Source organism: Schistocerca nitens, chromosome 11, assembly GCF_023898315.1.
Source record: "Schistocerca nitens isolate TAMUIC-IGC-003100 chromosome 11, iqSchNite1.1, whole genome shotgun sequence".
NCBI classification, from domain to species: Eukaryota; Metazoa; Arthropoda; class Insecta; order Orthoptera; family Acrididae; genus Schistocerca; species Schistocerca nitens.
This window is the reverse complement of record NC_064624.1, coordinates 132,332,896-132,352,029: the sequence shown is the minus strand read 5'-3', so window position 1 is coordinate 132,352,029 and position 19,134 is coordinate 132,332,896. Positions and strand designations below refer to the sequence as shown.

Below are 19,134 nucleotides of genomic sequence, written 5' to 3'. Positions count from 1 at the left end.
TCACTAATTCCCTGTGTACCACACCACCAGCACAGCATAAGCATGGCTGTGATGCACCTGGCTCACATCCATTCCACAAACACTCAGGGACATCGCCTCCTTGTACTGCACAGTTTATTCACATTAGTTGTTCACTATTCGTTCATGGACAAAGACAACCTAAGATTGCTTGCTGAGACTACATTCAGTTTACTGCAGCAAAATGATTACAGGAGATCCTGAATAAAACAGCATATTATGCTAATGGTGGGCTCATTTATGCTTCACTTGTGGACCCAGTAGCAACAATCAGCAATAGAAAACGCAGTTTTGCCTTATAAAACAGGAAAAAGCGTCTAATATCTAGGTCAACAAACTCTTCCCCTCGTACAGTGCCATCTTCTCAAACTCTACAGAATGTAATGCAGTCAAAAATGCATTTGGGATCTACTCACAATAAAGTGTCAAACTGGGGAGATTAGAAAGACATTGGTTAATTCCTTGACTGTTCAAATACAGTTATATCAGTGACTTACAGAGTGGATTTGGGTTCTGAATGACCACATAGCTGTAAATTGCACGGGATGCATTTCACAAAAACAAATGTAGCGACCAGAATATGTTTGGTTAAACTTCAACTATGTCAGTTAATATTAAAAAAAAATAGAAGGCATGACAATAATGCAATAACTTTAACGTAAGCAGATGTATAGTTTTGTGATGAAAGTGTTGCAGATCACACAAAGTTGAACAAATATTTTTTGAAGTTTACTTCCTGTTAAACCAGTTTGAGATGTTTTAACTAATGATTTTTCCCGATTTTTTTGTTGAATTCATCTTTATTTTTCTTACTCATTCTGCTATTTTTGTTCAGATTTTTAATTTTCAGCATCAAGCTAACACTATGGATGTACAAATAAAAAATCTGTAAATGAATGATAGCCTTTTACTTTTATTGTCTAGTTTTATCTTTGAACTCGTTCTAGGATTTGGTTTTAATCAAATAATGAGGTAATTTAAAATTATAATTCAAAACGGTAGCATCAATACTCAAATTAATATTGTAAAAAACGTTATATATTGTGAATTCTAATACAATATACTAATGTTTTAAGAAACAAAGGACCCCTGCTACAGAAAATATTGAAAGGATAAACATCATTCTTCCAAGATGCAATAAGTGTTGTGTAACTTCTGCAAAGTTTAGATATTGTCTTCAAAATCAGTCATATAATAGATGGTAATCTTATCCTCTCTTGGAAAATTTTCTGTACATGCCCATGAAAACCATAGTTAATTATTCTTGCCTTCTACAAATTATCTGCTTGCCTACACATGACTGAAGACAAGTATTCATGGTTATTTCTCCAGGCCTCTGTTACAAATGTAGATAACTTTGTTCTGTAATAAATGTCACTGTAGTCCACTGTAGTCATGCAGGATGAGTCATGTAACATAACTGAGCAAGCAGATGCATTTTCCAAACTAGCAGTATTCTGTTACTTTCTCTGTCTCCCAACCAGTTGATGGCAGATCTACAGTATCTAATTATTAGTAGTTATGTTACTCACTACTCATTGCTAACGAATAACTTGGCATATTCCACTTCCTGTAGCATTCTCATGCGTTATATGATCATGATGACTGTATGGATTCATGCATCAGTAGAGGTCTCCCTAGATAGTTAAGTTACAAATTAGTTAATATTTGAGTTTTGATTGTGAATTACATTAGTTTGCAAAACTTGGGTCTTGTGACACTTTAAATACACAGGAAGACAGTGTGATGGAATGTCATTAATTACTTCTTCACTCACACCACACTTGTAAACTGCTATCACTTGATGTTTTGATTATCATACAGAGTGGTTGGTGAAGGTACTTAGTGTTTAGTTTTAGGTATTGACTGTTTGGTCTCATGTACTGAAGTGTTTCAAGTAACTTATTTACTTTTTGGTGTTATACATTTTGTACAATGGTGTGCAAAACTTATGGACAATAGTACATTTTGCACAGAATGTCACTCCTAAGAAATGATACTTATTCAAAGACAATAGTTACACTGAAGTCACCATAATTTATGATGGTACTCTGGGTATTACAAATGGGACACTGTTCTTAATAGAGAGTGCAACATTATGTCCCCCCTGATTATAACAAATGAACCAGCAAAACAATGAAGTTCAATTAAATTCCTAGGTGCATTATGTAGTGATAAGTGGGAACATGTAATGCTCTTGAGTCAGAATTTAAGCTGCACCATAAAGAGTACTATTGTAACTCCATGAATAAAGCATGTTGTGAAATAGTTATTAAGACAATAAATCACTGCCGCGGGAGACCCATTCTTAGTTGAGTGAGAATTATTGCATTTATTGTTTCAATAAGTTGTTACTGAGAAACCAACATATGTACCCATTATTACATAAGTATGTCATCCACAGACAGAATAGCATGAACATAAATTGGTTGAACAAATAATTTGCATGGAATAATGTAACCAAATAAACAAATAAAAATTCCACAATTTAAATTAATGCATTTTCACTCCCAGGCGAAACCAACTACTACCAAATAGTACAATTACACTAGCACATTAAGAAAAATGAGAGAGCATAAATAGCATATATGTGAACACTACTTAAAAATTTTGAAGCCAATGTAATACTTCAGATGGCATGTTACAAGAGACAACAGGTTAAAATGATGGTCACATACCAGAAGAGCCACATAACTGAAAAGTGCTGCAAAACTGAAAAATGCCCATCACATGACAATTGCCTTGCGATCTTGCAGGTATGACAAAACACATCAAACCGGCACATTCAGTAGAAAATTGAAAATATGTTCATCATAAGGAAAGTTGGAAGAAACTTTGAAAACTGCTTGACCAAAAAAAATCTTAAAATAAAATACAAAAGACAAGTAGGTATTTTGGGACACCTCATGTTTATTCAAAATACAGTATGAAATCAGATTCCAAATATAAGAAAGCAATTAAAATTCTCACTAATCTCTATGAGCCTTGAATCATGAGCAGAGCTTTTAAAAAAACAAAAGCATTTCACATGAAATACAGCTCCATAAAAGACAGTAGTGTATGGGTATAAACAGCAGCTGACTTCCATCCTTCTCTGAAGATGCATATCATTATCACCCATTTTATAATATATGATAACCACAAACAGTACACACATACATATATTTTACTTATATACACAGCAATACTTCTGTGGTCTTCACCAGTGTTAAGATGACTAGCCAAAGTGAAGGATACACAACAAATATATTTTTGCATAGTATGTACAGAATCAAGATCCTTAAGATACAAACTTTTGTTGAATTCTAAGTGACAAAACAGATTGTAATTTCCTTGCCTATCAACCGTACTGAATACTAGGTGGTACCTATGATTCCCAAAGTAGATAAAGGATTTCATACAAAACAACCATGCTCTGGTCTCAACTTCAGTAGGTACATAGTATTAATTATAGTCATGTTTGTGTGACCCCTCTGTAGCTGTTAGCACTGCAACTTCTGGAAATATCAAACTGTATTACGGGATTTGCAATGCTGTCACAGTTTCTTTGATCTCCCTCTATCACAATTCAACGCACGTGTCTTCAAAATATTAGCACCAATAAATGATTTCCTACATATTACAAATGCGTGATCTTCCTCCAATGTGCATTGTTGTAAGAACCTTGTAGACACCACTTAACGAAGTTTATGTGCGTCAAGTGGCACATTTGTGTGTATTCCTAGATGCCTCCTCAGACTGCTCAAATGGGAAAAAGTTTTGCCACAAATATCACATATGTGAGGCCTCTCTCCAGTGTGTATTACTATATGGACCTTGAGATGCCCCAAATCAGTAAATGATTTTCCACAAATTTGACACTGATGTGGTTTGTATCCAGTATGTACTGCAAGATGCCTTTTCAGACTGCCCGACAGAGCAAAATCTTTTCCACAAATGTCACAAATGTATGGGTTCTTTCCGGCGTGTTTCAATTCGTGCCTGTTGAGAGCAGATAGCTCATCAAAAGATTTGCCACAGATTTCGCATTTATGTGGTTTCTTCCCTGTGTGTATCAATGAGTGGGCCTTGAAAGTATCAAACTCAGCAAAAGATTTGCCACAGATATCACATTTGTGGGGTTCTTTTTGAGTGTGTACCAATGAATGACTCTTCAGTGTACTCAACTGAGTAAAAAATTTGCCACATACATCACATCTGTGGGGTGTCATTCCAGTGTGTATTAATGCGTGCATTTTGAGATAACCCAACTGAGTAAAAGATTTGCCACAAATTTCGCATTTGTGTACTTTATCATCAGAGTGTACAGCTTGATGTATTTCGATATCACTAACCTGAGCAAAGGCTAGTCCACAAACATTACATCTGTGTGGTCTTTCATCACTGTGCACTGCTGTGTGCCTCTTACAAGCACTAGCCCGTGCAAATGTTTTGCCACAAACACCACAACTGTATCCATTCTTTGCAGTGCAGACAATGGCATAGCCCTTGACATTACCACCTGTCGATAAATTGCTGTCATCATCACTTCTGTCTGCTTTCTCTCCAGCATGTGTCATGGTACTTGCATTACATATGGCATTAAAGGAGTCCTTCAAAGTATTCTGTATTTTCTGGGAGGACGAATACTGTTTCTCAGTTTGTTCCACAACAGAAACTTCTTGCTTGATTTGTTGCTCATTTTCACAGTCATGTTTCCCATGATTGCCAGCAGCTGAGACTTGATGATTCCTATTCATTCTCAAAGGTTTGTTCAAGATTACATAACTGGGAAATATCTCACCATACAATTTTCTAACATAGATAGGGGGCTGCACACCATTGATGTAGGTAAAGACGCATTATGAGTTATCTTCTTCTGATGTCAGTCCATGTGTGTAAGTGCCACATGGGAACGTGTCAATTTTCTGTGTTTATCTCCTTCAGCTCACCATGGACCACTCCTTGAAAAGTTTCTTCAAATGAAATGCAACAGCTATACCAGTACTTTGAATCAACCTGAAGAATGAGGAGAAAGGCATTAAATACTGATTTATAAAACACAGAAATAAAAGTTCAGTGTTCACCAAAACTAGAGTTATAAATCAGAAGTCAGGCAAGTATATATATATATATGGGTACATCATCAGCAAATGTTAGATATTTCAAATTATCACAATATTCTGTCAGGAAGACAGAATTTTGCTAAGGTTAGGCCATTTTACAAGGAAAATTACCAGAGAAATTTCAATAATGACCAACCTCATTACTGCTGACTCAGTTTGCTTAACTTTTAGTAGATATTTTAATTTAGAAATGTCTTAGTTTTTTAAAAATATGCTGTTTCAAGATAGTGGTTCATATCAGTTTATTGAAAAATCAATGTAGAAGATCTCTGTTAAGTTTTCCCAAAATAGTAGACTTAATATGTTTCAGTTTTAGCTAAGACAATGGATATGTACAATATTAGATCCTTACTTCTTTGATGTTAATCTCATATGTGAATATCCTCCAGCTGATTATACCCGAGTTCTTATATATGACTAGTAGTAATCCATAAAGGGAAACCGAAGAGTGGAATAAGTAATGATTTTAAAATAGTACAATTACACTTTGCACATGCCTTTTCCTTTGTTTTTAAGGATACTTTTAGGTTTGGGTACGCTGCTACAACAGCCACTTAAGTGTATTTGATTCAACTGGAATCAACAACTAGAGCAAGCAGAAACTTTTTTATTGGCTACCTAGTGAACCAAGGGGATACTGGCTGCATATAAGAAGAAACAACATCATTTCAATAAATGAAAAAATTACACAAATTTGGAGAGGGATTAATGAATGCAAAAGACACACTCAGACTGTTTCAGTGTAAGATGAATGTCGTTAGCACTGCAGCAAATATGAAACCCAATGTTAATTGAAATAATATATGAGAGGATGGCAATAATTGTAAACTCACCAGTACATCTTGTCAGATATCCTGAAATATTTTTACAAGTCCCCAATATCTGGTTACCTGGGATTCAAGAAGACCCTTAATTGATTCAGATACACACGGTGGAGGCTACCATACTGTACTGAGTCAGCAAGGCAGCTGATGATTGGGCTGCCCCTCAAATATCTGGAACTCATCATTCCAGCTACAGATAAAACATTCCCGCAGAATGGAACTAAGACAATTTTCAGGTTCCTGGTGGGTGCAATGTGTGGTATGAGCATTAAAGGTTTATGTGTGTTCCTTATACTGGCATTTCCAGCTTTGTTCTTGTACAAGTAAGTGACAGACTGCTATTTTCCTTTATTTTTCTGTATTGCCAAGTTTTCAGAGGTGTAACATTTGTTCTGCAATTGGTGTAGAAAGCATTCTTTTCATTATGCCCCCAGGAACCATGGAGATGGGTGGTTTCTCTGGCTCAGTGATAAAGGTAGTCATACTATGGTTATAGTGATAATGGAGAAGTTTCTACAGAGTAACCAGGCTAACCTGTGGTTGCTGACAAGCCTTTTCAGTAATTAGATGGACAACAGTCTGGAGATTGACTCATCTGACCTTGTAGCATACACTCAAGATGACATGACAAGAGTACTACGAACAACTGAAAGCAAGAGAAAATTGAAGCTGTTATTTTTCCCTAGGGCGTGCAGCTCTAGTGTATGAGTAAATGAAGATGAAAATGGCATCCTCTTGGATAAAACATTCTGGTAGTAAATTTGTGCTCCACTCAGATCATATGGTGAGTATTACTCAGACATAAGTCATTATAAGGAAAAACAAATTTGGCACATTCCACAGGTCAGTGTGTGGAATTACAGATCCCTTAATTTGTTACTTACAAGGGAACCTCCCCATCGCACCCCCCTCAGATTTAGTTATAAGTTGGCACAGTGGATAGGCCTTGAAAAACCGAACACAGATCAATCGAGAAAACAGGAAGAAGTTGTGTGGAACTATAAAAAAATAAGCAAAATATACAAACTGAGTAGTCCACGCGAAGATAGGCAACATCATGGACATTCCGAGATAAGGAGCGACGTGGTGCCGTGGTTAGCGTGAGCAGCTGTGGAACGAGAGGTCCTTGGTTCAAGTCTCCCCTCAAGCGAAAAATTTTTCTTTATTTTAGCAAAGTTATGATCTATCCATTCGTTCATTGACGTCTCTGTTCACTGTAATAAGTTTAGTGTCTGTGTTTTGCGGCCGCACCGCAAAACCGTGCGATTAGTAGACGAAAGGATGTGCCTCTCCAATGGGAACCGAAAACTTTTGATCGCAAGGTCATAGGTCAACCGATTCCTCCACAGAAAAACACGTCTGATATATTCTATATGACACTGGTGACAGCATGTGCGTCATATGCCAGGAATATGTTGTCGACCCACCTAACTTGTACACTTGGCGAATGGGTAAAAAGATTCTTCTACGTTGCCCGATTTAGGTTTTCTTGTGGATGTGATAATTACTCCCAAAAAAGTGATGAAAACATAAGAGTTTGTCACATAAACTGCAACAAATGAATCCAAAAAGTCTCACACTCGCACACTTTTCCCTGTGGTATGTCAAAACATATGTTTTTTACGTTTTCAAATTTTCGTGTGTAGACCGTCAAATCCTGCGTATGTCCAAGCAAATTTGGACATGTCCTGGAATTTTGTAGAGCGAAGTTGATTATGCGTGAGTGCCTGAACTTTGATAATTGTCTGAAAATAAAAAATTAAACTTTTTGTTTGAAGGAAGACTTGAACCAAGGACCTCTAGTTCCGCAGCTGCTCACGCTAACCACGGGACCACGGCGCTCCTGTGTTCTGTCAGTCCTTGATGTTGCCTATCTTGCGTATGGACTACTCAGTTTGTATGTTTTGCTTATTTTTTCATAGTTCCACACAACTTCTTCCTGTTTTCTCGATTGATCTGTGTTCAGTTTTTCAAGGTCTATCCACTGTGGCAACTTATAACTAAATCTGAGGGGGGTGCAATGGGAAGGTTCCCTTGTTAGGTTAGAGAATTTAAAGAGACATGGATAGGTTGAAGCTTAAATGTATTGGGAATTACTGAAGTGTGGCAACAGAGAGAACAGACTTCTAGCAGGGGAATACAGGGTTATCAACAAAATCAAATAGGGGTAATTCAGGAGTAATCTAATAATGAATAAGAAAACAATAATGCAGTAAGTTACTATTAACATCATAGAAAATGTATTAGGTAATCAAGATTGACACAAAGCCAACACCCACCACAACAGCACACATTTATATGGCTCCAGTTCTACATATGAGGAGACTGAAATAATACACTCCTGGAAATGGAAAAAAGAACACATTGACACCGGTGTGTCAGACCCACCATACTTGCTCCGGACACTGCGAGAGGGCTGTACAAGCAATGATCACACGCACGGCACAGCGGACACACCAGGAACCGCGGTGTTGGCCGTCGAATGGCGCTAGCTGCGCAGCATTTGTGCACCGCCGCCGTCAGTGTCAGCCAGTTTGCCGTGGCATACGGAGCTCCATCGCAGTCTTTAACACTGGTAGCATGCCGCGACAGCGTGGACGTGAACCGTATGTGCAGTTGACGGACTTTGAGCGAGGGCGTATAGTGGGCATGCGGGAGGCCGGGTGGACGTACCGCCGAATTGCTCAACACGTGGGGCGTGAGGTCTCCACAGTACATCGATGTTGTCGCCAGTGGTCGGCGGAAGGTGCACGTGCCCGTCGACCTGGGACCGGACCGCAGCGACGCACGGATGCACGCCAAGACCGTAGGATCCTACGCAGTGCCGTAGGGGACCGCACCGCCATTTCCCAGCAAATTAGGGACACTGTTGCTCCTGGGGTATCGGCGAGGACCATTCGCAACCGTCTCCATGAAGCTGGGCTACGGTCCCGCACACCGTTAGGCCGTCTTCCGCTCACGCCCCAACATCGTGCAGCCCGCCTCCAGTGGTGTCGCGACAGGCGTGAATGGAGGGACGAATGGAGACGTGTCGTCTTCAGCGATGAGAGTCGCTTCTGCCTTGGTGCCAATGATGGTCGTATGCGTGTTTGGCGCCGTGCAGGTGAGCGCCACAATCAGGACTGCATACGACCGAGGCACACAGGGCCAACACCCGGCATCATGGTGTGGGGAGCGATCTCCTACACTGGCCGTACACCACTGGTGATCGTCGAGGGGACACTGAATAGTGCACGGTACATCCAAACCGTCATCGAACCCATCGTTCTACCATTCCTAGACCGGCAAGGGAACTTGCTGTTCCAACAGACAATGCACGTCCGCATGTATCCCGTGCCACCCAACGTGCTCTAGAAGGTGTAAGTCAACTACCCTGGCCAGCAAGATCTCCGGATCTGTCCCCCATTGAGCATGTTTGGGACTGGATGAAGCGTCGTCTCACGCGGTCTGCACGTCCAGCACGAACGCTGGTCCAACTGAGGCGCCAGGTGGAAATGGCATGGCAAGCCGTTCCAAAGGACTACATCCAGCATCTCTACGATTGTCTCCATGGGGGAATAGCAGCCTGCATTGCTGCGAAAGGTGGATATACACTGTACTAGTGCCGACATTGTGCATGCTCTGTTGCCTGTGTCTATGTGCCTGTGGTTCTGTCAGTGTGATCATGTGATGTATCTGACCCCAGGAATGTGTCAATGAAGTTTCCCCTTCCTGGGACAATGAATTCACGGTGTTCTTATTTCAATTTCCAGGAGTGTATATAATGAGATAAGAAAATGATTCTGACTGTAAAGAGAGACAAAAATTTCACTGAGATGGGCATATGGAATTCAATAGCAAGAAATGGAAGAGAAGGGAAAATAGTTGGATAACATGGACTGCAGAAAGGAATGAAAGGGGTAGCTGACTGGTAGTATTTTGCATAGAGCATAGCTTTATCCTTGCATAAAAACAACTAAGAAACATGAAATGGTTGTATACATGGAAGAGACCTGATGACAAAGGGAGTTTTGGAATCAGATTTTAAACTGCAAGTGTTTGTAGCCATAGATGAAACTCTTAATCTACTGCTTATGAACTGCACATCAAAACTGTGGAAATATGGAAAAGGTAGTAAATTAAGGAGATATGCTTTGTATAAATTCAATGAAGCACAGATTGGAGATAGTTTCAGAACAAGTATTAAGCAGTGATTTATTGAAATGGAGAAAAAGGATACAATTAATGAGTGGGTACTGTAGTTTTGAGGTACAAAATAGTGAAGGCCGCATGTGTCGTAACTTTGTAATATACCATCGAAGAAAAGTTGATCATACCACCTAATAACAACTCTTTGCCTCCTACTAAAATCTATATCAAGTGGAACACATTTTTTTTCTTATACCTAAAATATACTTGACATAAGCACATTACTGACCGCTTGCTGGTTCCATAGGTACCATACAATCTTACCAATATAGTATTTTAGGATTCCCATAATAATTTCTAATGTTGAAACTACTTAAACTTATGATCCCATATTTTGCCACAATGAACTGAGGACTTAACAGCAACTAAAGACCATAAAAGTATATTAGGTTGCACAGGGGAACAACACATTTGGCTAATTTCAAAATTGTATCACGTATAAATAAATTAAGATGTGTAACATTCAAATTCAACTAAAAGACTTTTTTGAAAAGTAATACTTACTCAGCATATGCTGGAGGAAAAAGATCATGTTTTACACATACAACTATAACTGAAACCATGAGCTAAATTAATATAACCAAATACAAATAATTATATTAAATTATTCATAACTTTGGAAATGTTAACAGATACATAAAATCTAAGACCAATTTTGGAATCAGAACGAAAATTCCTGTAAGGTGAGACAATTTACGTACAAATTCTCAGTCGTTTTAAATTCCATTAAAATTTCACTATTTTATTTTGCTATGATGGTAGATAGGTTTGTGGAAACATCAGTTCAGTCCAGTCTAGTTGCTACAGCATTAGATGTGTTATTACTTATTATAAACATGTTTACACTTCATTTTGTGACACCACAACCCTTCAACTGGTGGTGAAAAGGAGAAACATCATGTGCCACTTCACGGTTGTTTGGGATTAAGAGACTAAACAGCGATCAGTCCTTCACTCAAGAGATGATATGTGATACTGTCCATAATACTTTGTAGTGTCAATGTGGAGGTGTGTCATTACACAAAATAAAAATTAAATATCAATCTGGTATGCTCAATGTGGAAGGAACATAGGACGACAGGTTCCTTCCGGGAAAAATGGAAGGACTGCCATGCAGCATTAGCTTCCTTGATAGTGTACAATTTTTCTGAGGGCCAGTAGCCTAACAGATGTTCCATTTCAATACGAGAAAAAGTCTCATTTGTTCCCGAAAATCCAAACCTGAAATTTTCAAACTGATTGCTGAATGAATAATTTCTTCTCTAGCCAAACAGTCAGCCACTTCACTCCCTGGATCATGCACATGACTTGGGAATCTGAGAAAGATAGCTGAGTAGGCAGTACAACTAAGCTCAGAGAAAACATCACAAAGAGCATATATTGGAGGGTGATCAGAGTAACACCAACGAATGTCCTGGAAACCGCTCATTGTGTCACTAAAAATTCAAATGTGGTTGAAAGAGGTTTGTTCAGTAAAATGCAGTGCTCTGTTAATGGCTATCGGCTCCATCATAAAAACACTAAACATTCCCGGAAACAAATGTTGAACCTGACTGGTGGGAGATGTAAAAGTACATCCCATCCTATCCATGGTTTTAGACCCATCAGTGTACATGACTGCAGCATCCTGAATCTTCTGAAGAACGGAATGGAATAGTTGCTGAAAGGTCATGGTTGTGACATATGTTAGCTCCTTCAAATAGATCAGCTCTAATTCATGGCCTGGGCACTAACCAAGGGGTAGGTGGGGAGGAGGGGAACAATCAGAGAGCATTTTTCTAGGTGTAGGCACCAGTAGAAGGCCTAGCGAAACACTACAAGCAGTAACTGCTCCCAGCGGAGTTTGCAAGTGATGGTACCATCAGAACTTCAGAGGGAACATTCCTGTTTCAGAAAGGAGACTGTCTATGGAAGTAGTCCAGAAGGCACCTGTCTTCCTCCACAATGATGACAGGGACCAACAATGTTAAAGTGAAGGTGCCCCTGAGCAAAAAAAACTGGCAAACACAGTCCAATTAAGAGGGGGCGATGGCTTGGTAAATACAGAAAGAAGCACAAACTACACCCCAAGAGGTGTGGTCAAGGAAATAGAGTGTGTTAGGGTCTCATATGCAGCTAGTCTTCAGCTGACAAACATGGGGCAACTGTGTCAGCTTTTTATTACAGAGGAGTTCCAAAAATTGGGACTATGCAACAATATTCAGACACTAGTTACCCAAGAAGAGTTCTATGCCAGGATGGACTGTAGTACAATCACAGATATCCTGACTTTTGTCTTCACTGGGGATAACTGGAGCCATGGGAAATGGTCTAAGTGAAGGCCCTTTGGATGGCACTGTGATTGGTGCATTGAGGTATGGTGCAGGGTTGATCAACAGAGGTCACTATCCCATTGATGCCGATAAGAAAGAGTGAAACACTTAGCACAAAGCCCTGCAGGGCACCGGTCTCCTCGACCCTTATAAAGCTGAGCAATGTACCAGCTCTAACACAAAACAACTAGTGGGATAAAAACTGATTAATAATGAGTAGGCACCACACAATGTTGTATGTCTTATGTCTGAAAAAAGATTGTAATAAAGTATTGGAGCTTAGAAAGTCTGTCAGACTGCTGTTTCCGAGCTAATCAGATGGTTGCCTGTGCATCAATTCTCCCAAAAACCACACTGATATGGGGACAAAATGCCTTGTGATTCAAAAACCCAGCTTAATGATTGGGCTACTATGCTTTCAAGCAGTTTTCATAGCACATTCATGTGGCTAATCGGTTGGTAGTTGTTTCTGGACACAGGTTTTGCCTGTTTTAAGAATTGGGCTGATGATACTATCTCACCATTGTGAAGGGGAAACATATTTTGGTCAAATTTGGTTGAAGACACTGAATAGCTGGAGTCTTTGAATAACATTCACATGCTGGATCATCTGATTATGAATCGAATCAGGGACTGGGGCCATAGCATTTGATGAGTAGTCTGAAGCAATTCCCAGTAAGAGAAAGGAACATTATACAACTCAACATGATGAGGTTAGAGGATAGGGACATATCTTCAACTCATCTTTTAAGCATTCAAAAGGTAGCTGGATTTGAGGAGGCCGCTGACACATCACAATGTGAGTCACAAGGTATTCACAGCAAGAACCAATGCATTGGAAGAAATCCAGCCATGAAGGAGGTGAGTTTGGCAGCGCAGTACATTATGAAGCTTGGCCTACACATGGGATGAAAATGAACATGTTCTCAATTAGGAGTACCACTTACGAGCATTCTTCTTCCTGCACTTAATTTGATAGCAAACGTTAGCATAAAGCCACTTAAAAGTAATGAGGGTGCTCTATGAAGGATGTCATTTCAGACACGGCATTGTCCTTTGATGGCCCTGGATAGCTGTTGCAATGTGTTTGGTCTACCATGGTACTGGCTGGCACTGGAGGGGACATGTACAAATAGCAGCTCCAGCAGCACAAGTGACCACACTGGAGATGTTCCCCACAACTTAATTGATGAAATCAGATAAATAGGAGATGAAGGTGACAGCAGAAGTATATAACTGCCAGATGGCTATCTGAAGTGCCTAATTTAGAAACTGATCTGTTGGATGGTGACAAGGAAGTAACAGGATTACTGGAAAATGATTACTGTCACAAAGATTGTCAAGTAGTGACCTCTGTAGTGAAGAGATTGGGAGAAGAGATCATAAAGTTGACAGCTGGAAAGGTGCCACTGGTGGTACTAAAGGGGGTATGGGTACGTTACTGACCGAACACAAATCAAGATAGGAGAGAATTGTTCAATCAAAATCTCTACCATACGAAATGGTACTTCCCTACAGGAAGTGGTGCACATTAAAACTGCCAAATAGAATGAAAGGGGGGCAGATGGATTACAGTAGTCATATAAAAGTAAGCAGCCCGCCTGGAGGTGAATAAATGTTACAAATGGTGGCTGTTGGGTTCATTTGCACTAGCACTGCTACTGCTTCTAATATGGTATGGAGGGAGATCCTCTCACTGACGAGGTCTCTATGAACCACTGCACAGATGCATCCAGATGGCATCTTACATGTATGATCTGACAGAATGCAAAGTAATTTTGAAAATTGTGGAATGGTCATCAGTGAAGCGTGTTACTTGAAGAACAACACAAATCACAGAACAAGATGAAACTGCTAGTTGTAGTTCCAGCAGGTGGCCATAATATCCATGCAGTTCCATTGGATCATCACATTGAGGGTGTCCTGGTTAGCTGTGAAGGTGTCAGGAGAATAAGCCACGCCCCAGGATCACTGTCTGTCACCAGTAGGATGGGTTGTTTGGGTTGTTTGGGGGAAGAGACCAAACTGCGAGGTCATCGGTCTCATCGGATTAGGGAAGGATGGGGAAGGAAGCCGGCCATGCCCTTTCAACCATCCCAGTATTGGGCTGGAGCAATTTAGGGAAATCACGGAAAACCTAAATCAGGACAGCTGGACGCGGGATTGAACCGTCGTCCTCCCAAATGCGAGTCCAGTGTGCTAACAACTGCGCCACCTGGCTCGGTACCATTAGGATGGAACAACAGCAATGAACATTGGTTCACAATCTGATGGCATGGAGGGATCCGGCACCTGCACAGTCACCAGAGGAGCCTTCTTCTGAGAATTATTCTTCTTCTCTTTCACAACTTTTGGCAGTACAGGGATGGAAGAAGAGCTAGCAGTCCTGTGACCCAGAGGCTGTGGTTCCTTCCATCACTGGCTGATGCTGTGTGTGATCTGTGGATTTCCAAGGAGAGGGGGTGCTGAGAGCAAGCCCTATCATCAGTAGATATAGGAGGAGGAAGGAGGAAGTTGCTTCTTCAGCTGGGGGCAAGGAGTGATTCACAAAGATAGTGGTGCAGGAACCACAGGTGGGGAGAGTGATCGTAGAGTTGGTTTTGAAAAAGTTGAAGTGTACTCTGATTAAAATTACTTTGTGATTGACGTTTCAGCAAGTCAAGTAGTAGGTGCCCACTGCCAACAATATTAGTTCTCTCTCGAGCACTACGTGCTCTCTTTAATGCCTGTTTTGTAGGTATGTGTACACGCCAGCAACACTGCTCCCCCCGTACATGCCAGCAACACTGCTCCCCCCCTCTCCAACCACTACAATGTGACAATCATGAAGTAACTTTAATCGGAGTGTAGGTGCGGTGATATCCATGACTTCTGAATAATTTGTCATCATGTCAGTTGTACGTATAGGTTTATATCTTTGGCTTGCCTCAGTGTATGACAGATAGTCAATTGATTTATATTCTTTTATTTTATTTTCTATTTTCAATACTGGACAACTGGTGAATTTAGAGGATGGTATTCTGTACAATTTGTACACAAAGGTGGTTGTCTGCAAGGACAACCTTCATGAAGTGATCTTCCACTGTTTCAACATTTTGGATCTGGCATGCAGTGGGGTGTCAAGTGTCAAAAGCATAAGCACTGGAAACAACTAGTGGGTGGTGAGACATAAGGTTTCACATCATGTCTACACATCACAACTTTTTTCTGGAAGAACATTTCCATCAAAAGCGGGGATGAAAATGCTGCATCTATTTCGTTATCTTTAGAATCTTTCAGTACCTGTCAAACAAAATGTACACAATTCTATATTAGCTTGGAGCTCTTCATCTGTCTGGAGTGTCAGGTCTCTGTGGAAAATAACTTTTTGTCCCATATTCAGAGTTTTATGTGGAATAATAGTCGCTGGTATATCATTCAATCTTTCACATGTCTGAACTGTTTGAGATTATGCAGCAGAGGCAACTTTAAATAACAGTGATGCATATAACATTTTTCCCAATGAGTCTACCTATGTGTTCCAAAAAATATAATGGTTCACATAACAGTAAAAGTATTTCCACCTGTTCTAGTACACACTGGGTACCAAGTAAATTGTTTTATTTCCAGTCTTCTGGTTCGTCTCTATTCTCATAAAGCAGCCACAGCAGGGAAAGTATTTGGATTAAAGCTTATGGCCATTACACTGGTTCAGTCTGAAGTGTTTCACATACAAAATGTCTGACCTGGTGGCACCTACTCCAATCAAGAGCTCTCCCTATAGTTGCCACCCAGTTAAAGGAAAGGTCATGTAGGATGATGGCCACTGCTGCAGTCCTTGTGCCTCATGAAAATGGGCATCCACTCCTCAGCATGAACGGAGAGCTAGCAGCTCAGGCATCTGCAGTATGATCCATCTGTTTTCAAAGGGATCTACTGATAGGATACATAATGACCCCATCATGTTGGGCTGGCTACTGCATTGGCTTCTAAGTGTTTATTTGAATCTACGTGGTTATTGTGGACAGAGGCTGAAGTCCGTTGGTGCTTTTTAAAGTGTTCTTCACAAGTCATTCACACTACAGGAAAAAAATTCAGCTGAAAAATTGCTGTATACAATATATAGATCTAAATGTAAACAAAATGAAGTTAAACCTAGATAAATAGCCAGGTCAACATCACAGATTTTCACCATGGGATAGAGATTAAAAGAAATAAGGATAATCAGCAATAAGAGATAGCAGCACAAGAAAGGATGTGAGTGCTGCAATATCTAGGTGCCCCATGTTTGCCACACAGTACTCATGAAAGAGTCATGATCACCCTGAGGGGAAGTAGCACTTGAGATTTGTCATGGGTCACATAGACCTGCAGTACTTTTTTTAATTTCTACGACTGTCAACCAACTATGTACATAGAAAATAGTGCATAAAAACCTGATGTATCTGTGAGCATTATTTGTGAGATATTTATAGAATAAATACTGTGCTTTGACTCATCAATACTTATATTACATATAGTTAAAAAAAAAAAAACTTGACAGTTCAAGTAAACTTCAGGACCAGAGACCTGGAATCTATCGTAGCCATTAAATTCATCACATAACACTGGTGAAGTCATCAAATTGAATTTGTCGTGTGTTACACTGCATGTAGACTCCAACTTTATTTTTATCAGCCCCCAGTATGTGAAGCACCACAAGCAGAAGATCAAATTGGTAAGAAAATAAGGCTCAGTAGAAATCCTTGAATAATGCAAGAGATACTGAATTTGACAAAATGAGAAATTTTTAAAATGCAGCAAATGAAGCAGACAGAAGGTTCTACAGATGTCTAAAAACTGAAACTGATAAAAGTGCAAAATGACTAAGCAGAAATTATTAGAGGACATATTTTGGAAGGCTTTAAAAGCAAGGGAAAAAAATAGATGCATCCCACAGCACAATTAAAGAGACCTTTGGTGGAAAGAGAAGCAGCTTTATGAATATCAAGAGCTCAGGTGACAAGTTTGTATGAAGGAAAGTAGAGAAATCTGAAATATGGAAAGACTATACAAGGAGGACTATACAAAAAAGAACATGAAAGATAAGGTAACTGCAGATGAGATCAGAGATATAATACTGCGTGAAGAAGTCTACAGAGCACTGAAAGACCTATGTCAAAACAAAGCCTCTGAATTATATTGGCATTCCATCATAAGCTACTGAGATCCTTGGGAGCCCAGCAATGACAAAATTATTCCATCTGGTGTACAAGATGCATAACACTGGCTAAACACACTCAGACTTCAAGAAGAAATGTAGTAATTAAAATTCCACACTAGGCAGGTGATGGTAGGCATGAATATTACTGAAATATCAGTATGTCATGACTGCAACAGATTTACTTGAATTGTCTAAAGAAGAATGGAGAAAGTGGTACAAACTGATCTCAAGGAAGATCTGTTCAGGTATTCGAGAAATGTAGGAACATACGAGGCAATACAGTTCTTACAACTTATCCTAGAAGTGAGATTGAAGAAAGGAAAATTGACAATTATAGCATTTGTAGTTTTACAGGAACTTTTGACGGTGTTGGCTACAATACTCTCTCTAAAAGTCTGAAGGCAGCAGAGGTAAAATACAAGAAACAAGGAATGAATTGTCATCTACAACTAGTACAGAAAGCAGACAGTAGCTGTGGGAGCTGAATGACATAAAGGAAACTGTAATTAGGAGGGTGCAAATGTTACAGGGTTGTACCCTATCCCTAATGCAATTCAATCTGTACACTGAGCTAGAAGTAAAGGAAATCAAGGAGGAATTTGGAAATGTAGTCAAAGGTAAGGGAAAAGAAATAAAAACTGTGAGGTCTGCTGATGTCACTGTATTTCTGCTGGAGATGGCAAAGGACTTGGAAGACCTGTTGAAAGAAATGGATAGTGTCTTGAAAGAAGTTAGAAGATGAATATCAACAAAAATAAAACAATGATAATGGAATGTAGTTTAATTAAATGAGGTGATGTCAACAGAATTTGATTAGGAAATATGACACTAATGTTTGCAATCTGGGCAGCAAAACAACTGACTCTAGCTTAAATAGCTAATATGAGGGGATATTCATAAACAAAAGGCTCCCAAAGCAATGGGGACACAGCGAAACTGTCTGTGCAGCTGTTGGGTACACTCTTGTGATTGGCGGTACCCTCACTCCCAAATAAGTTCAGTTGTGCTTCACTTAAATGCTGTCTCGGCTTGTTTCCATTGAAAATGGAGCTCCTGTTGAATGCTACCACCACATGTGAAGTTCGCGCAGTTATTCAATTTTTGAACACAGAAAGTGTTAAATCGGTTGAAATTCATCACCAACTGATGGAAGTGTATGGACAGCCATGCATGGGTGTCTTAAAACATTTGCAAGTGGTGAACAAAGTTTACAGAAGTTGTACTGAGATTCACAATGAAGAAAGTAATGGTAGGCACTCAGTTTCTGACGAGACAGCCACAACGGTTGAGGAAATCATGCATAAAATTTGGAGGATCACTTTGAACGTTCTCTGCATTTTGGTTCTTGAGGCATCCTGAAGTACCATTTGTAGGATTTTAATGCCAAAGTTGCAATATCACGACATTTACCAAGGTGGGTACCATGTATGCTGACAAAAGACAACAAAGAGCAGTGAGTTGATTTTTCTGGTGGATTTCTTTGCCAACAAGCTAGATGAAAGAAC

At 39.8% G+C, this 19,134-nt stretch overlaps 1 protein-coding gene across 2 annotated transcripts in view; it reads right to left on the bottom strand.

Moving 5' to 3' along the window:
* Positions 1-2,910: 2,910 nt before the first annotated feature.
* The window catches only part of LOC126212817 (zinc finger protein 239-like), a 91,561-nt gene continuing 75,337 nt past the window's right edge, over positions 2,911-19,134 (bottom strand). For both annotated transcript variants that reach the window (XM_049940227.1, XM_049940228.1), the window contains one exon: positions 2,911-5,016. In XM_049940227.1, coding sequence (XP_049796184.1) covers positions 3,696-4,757 — 1,062 coding nt within the window. In that variant the 5' untranslated portion in view covers positions 4,758-5,016 and the 3' untranslated portion in view covers positions 2,911-3,695. The remainder of the gene's footprint in view (positions 5,017-19,134) is intronic.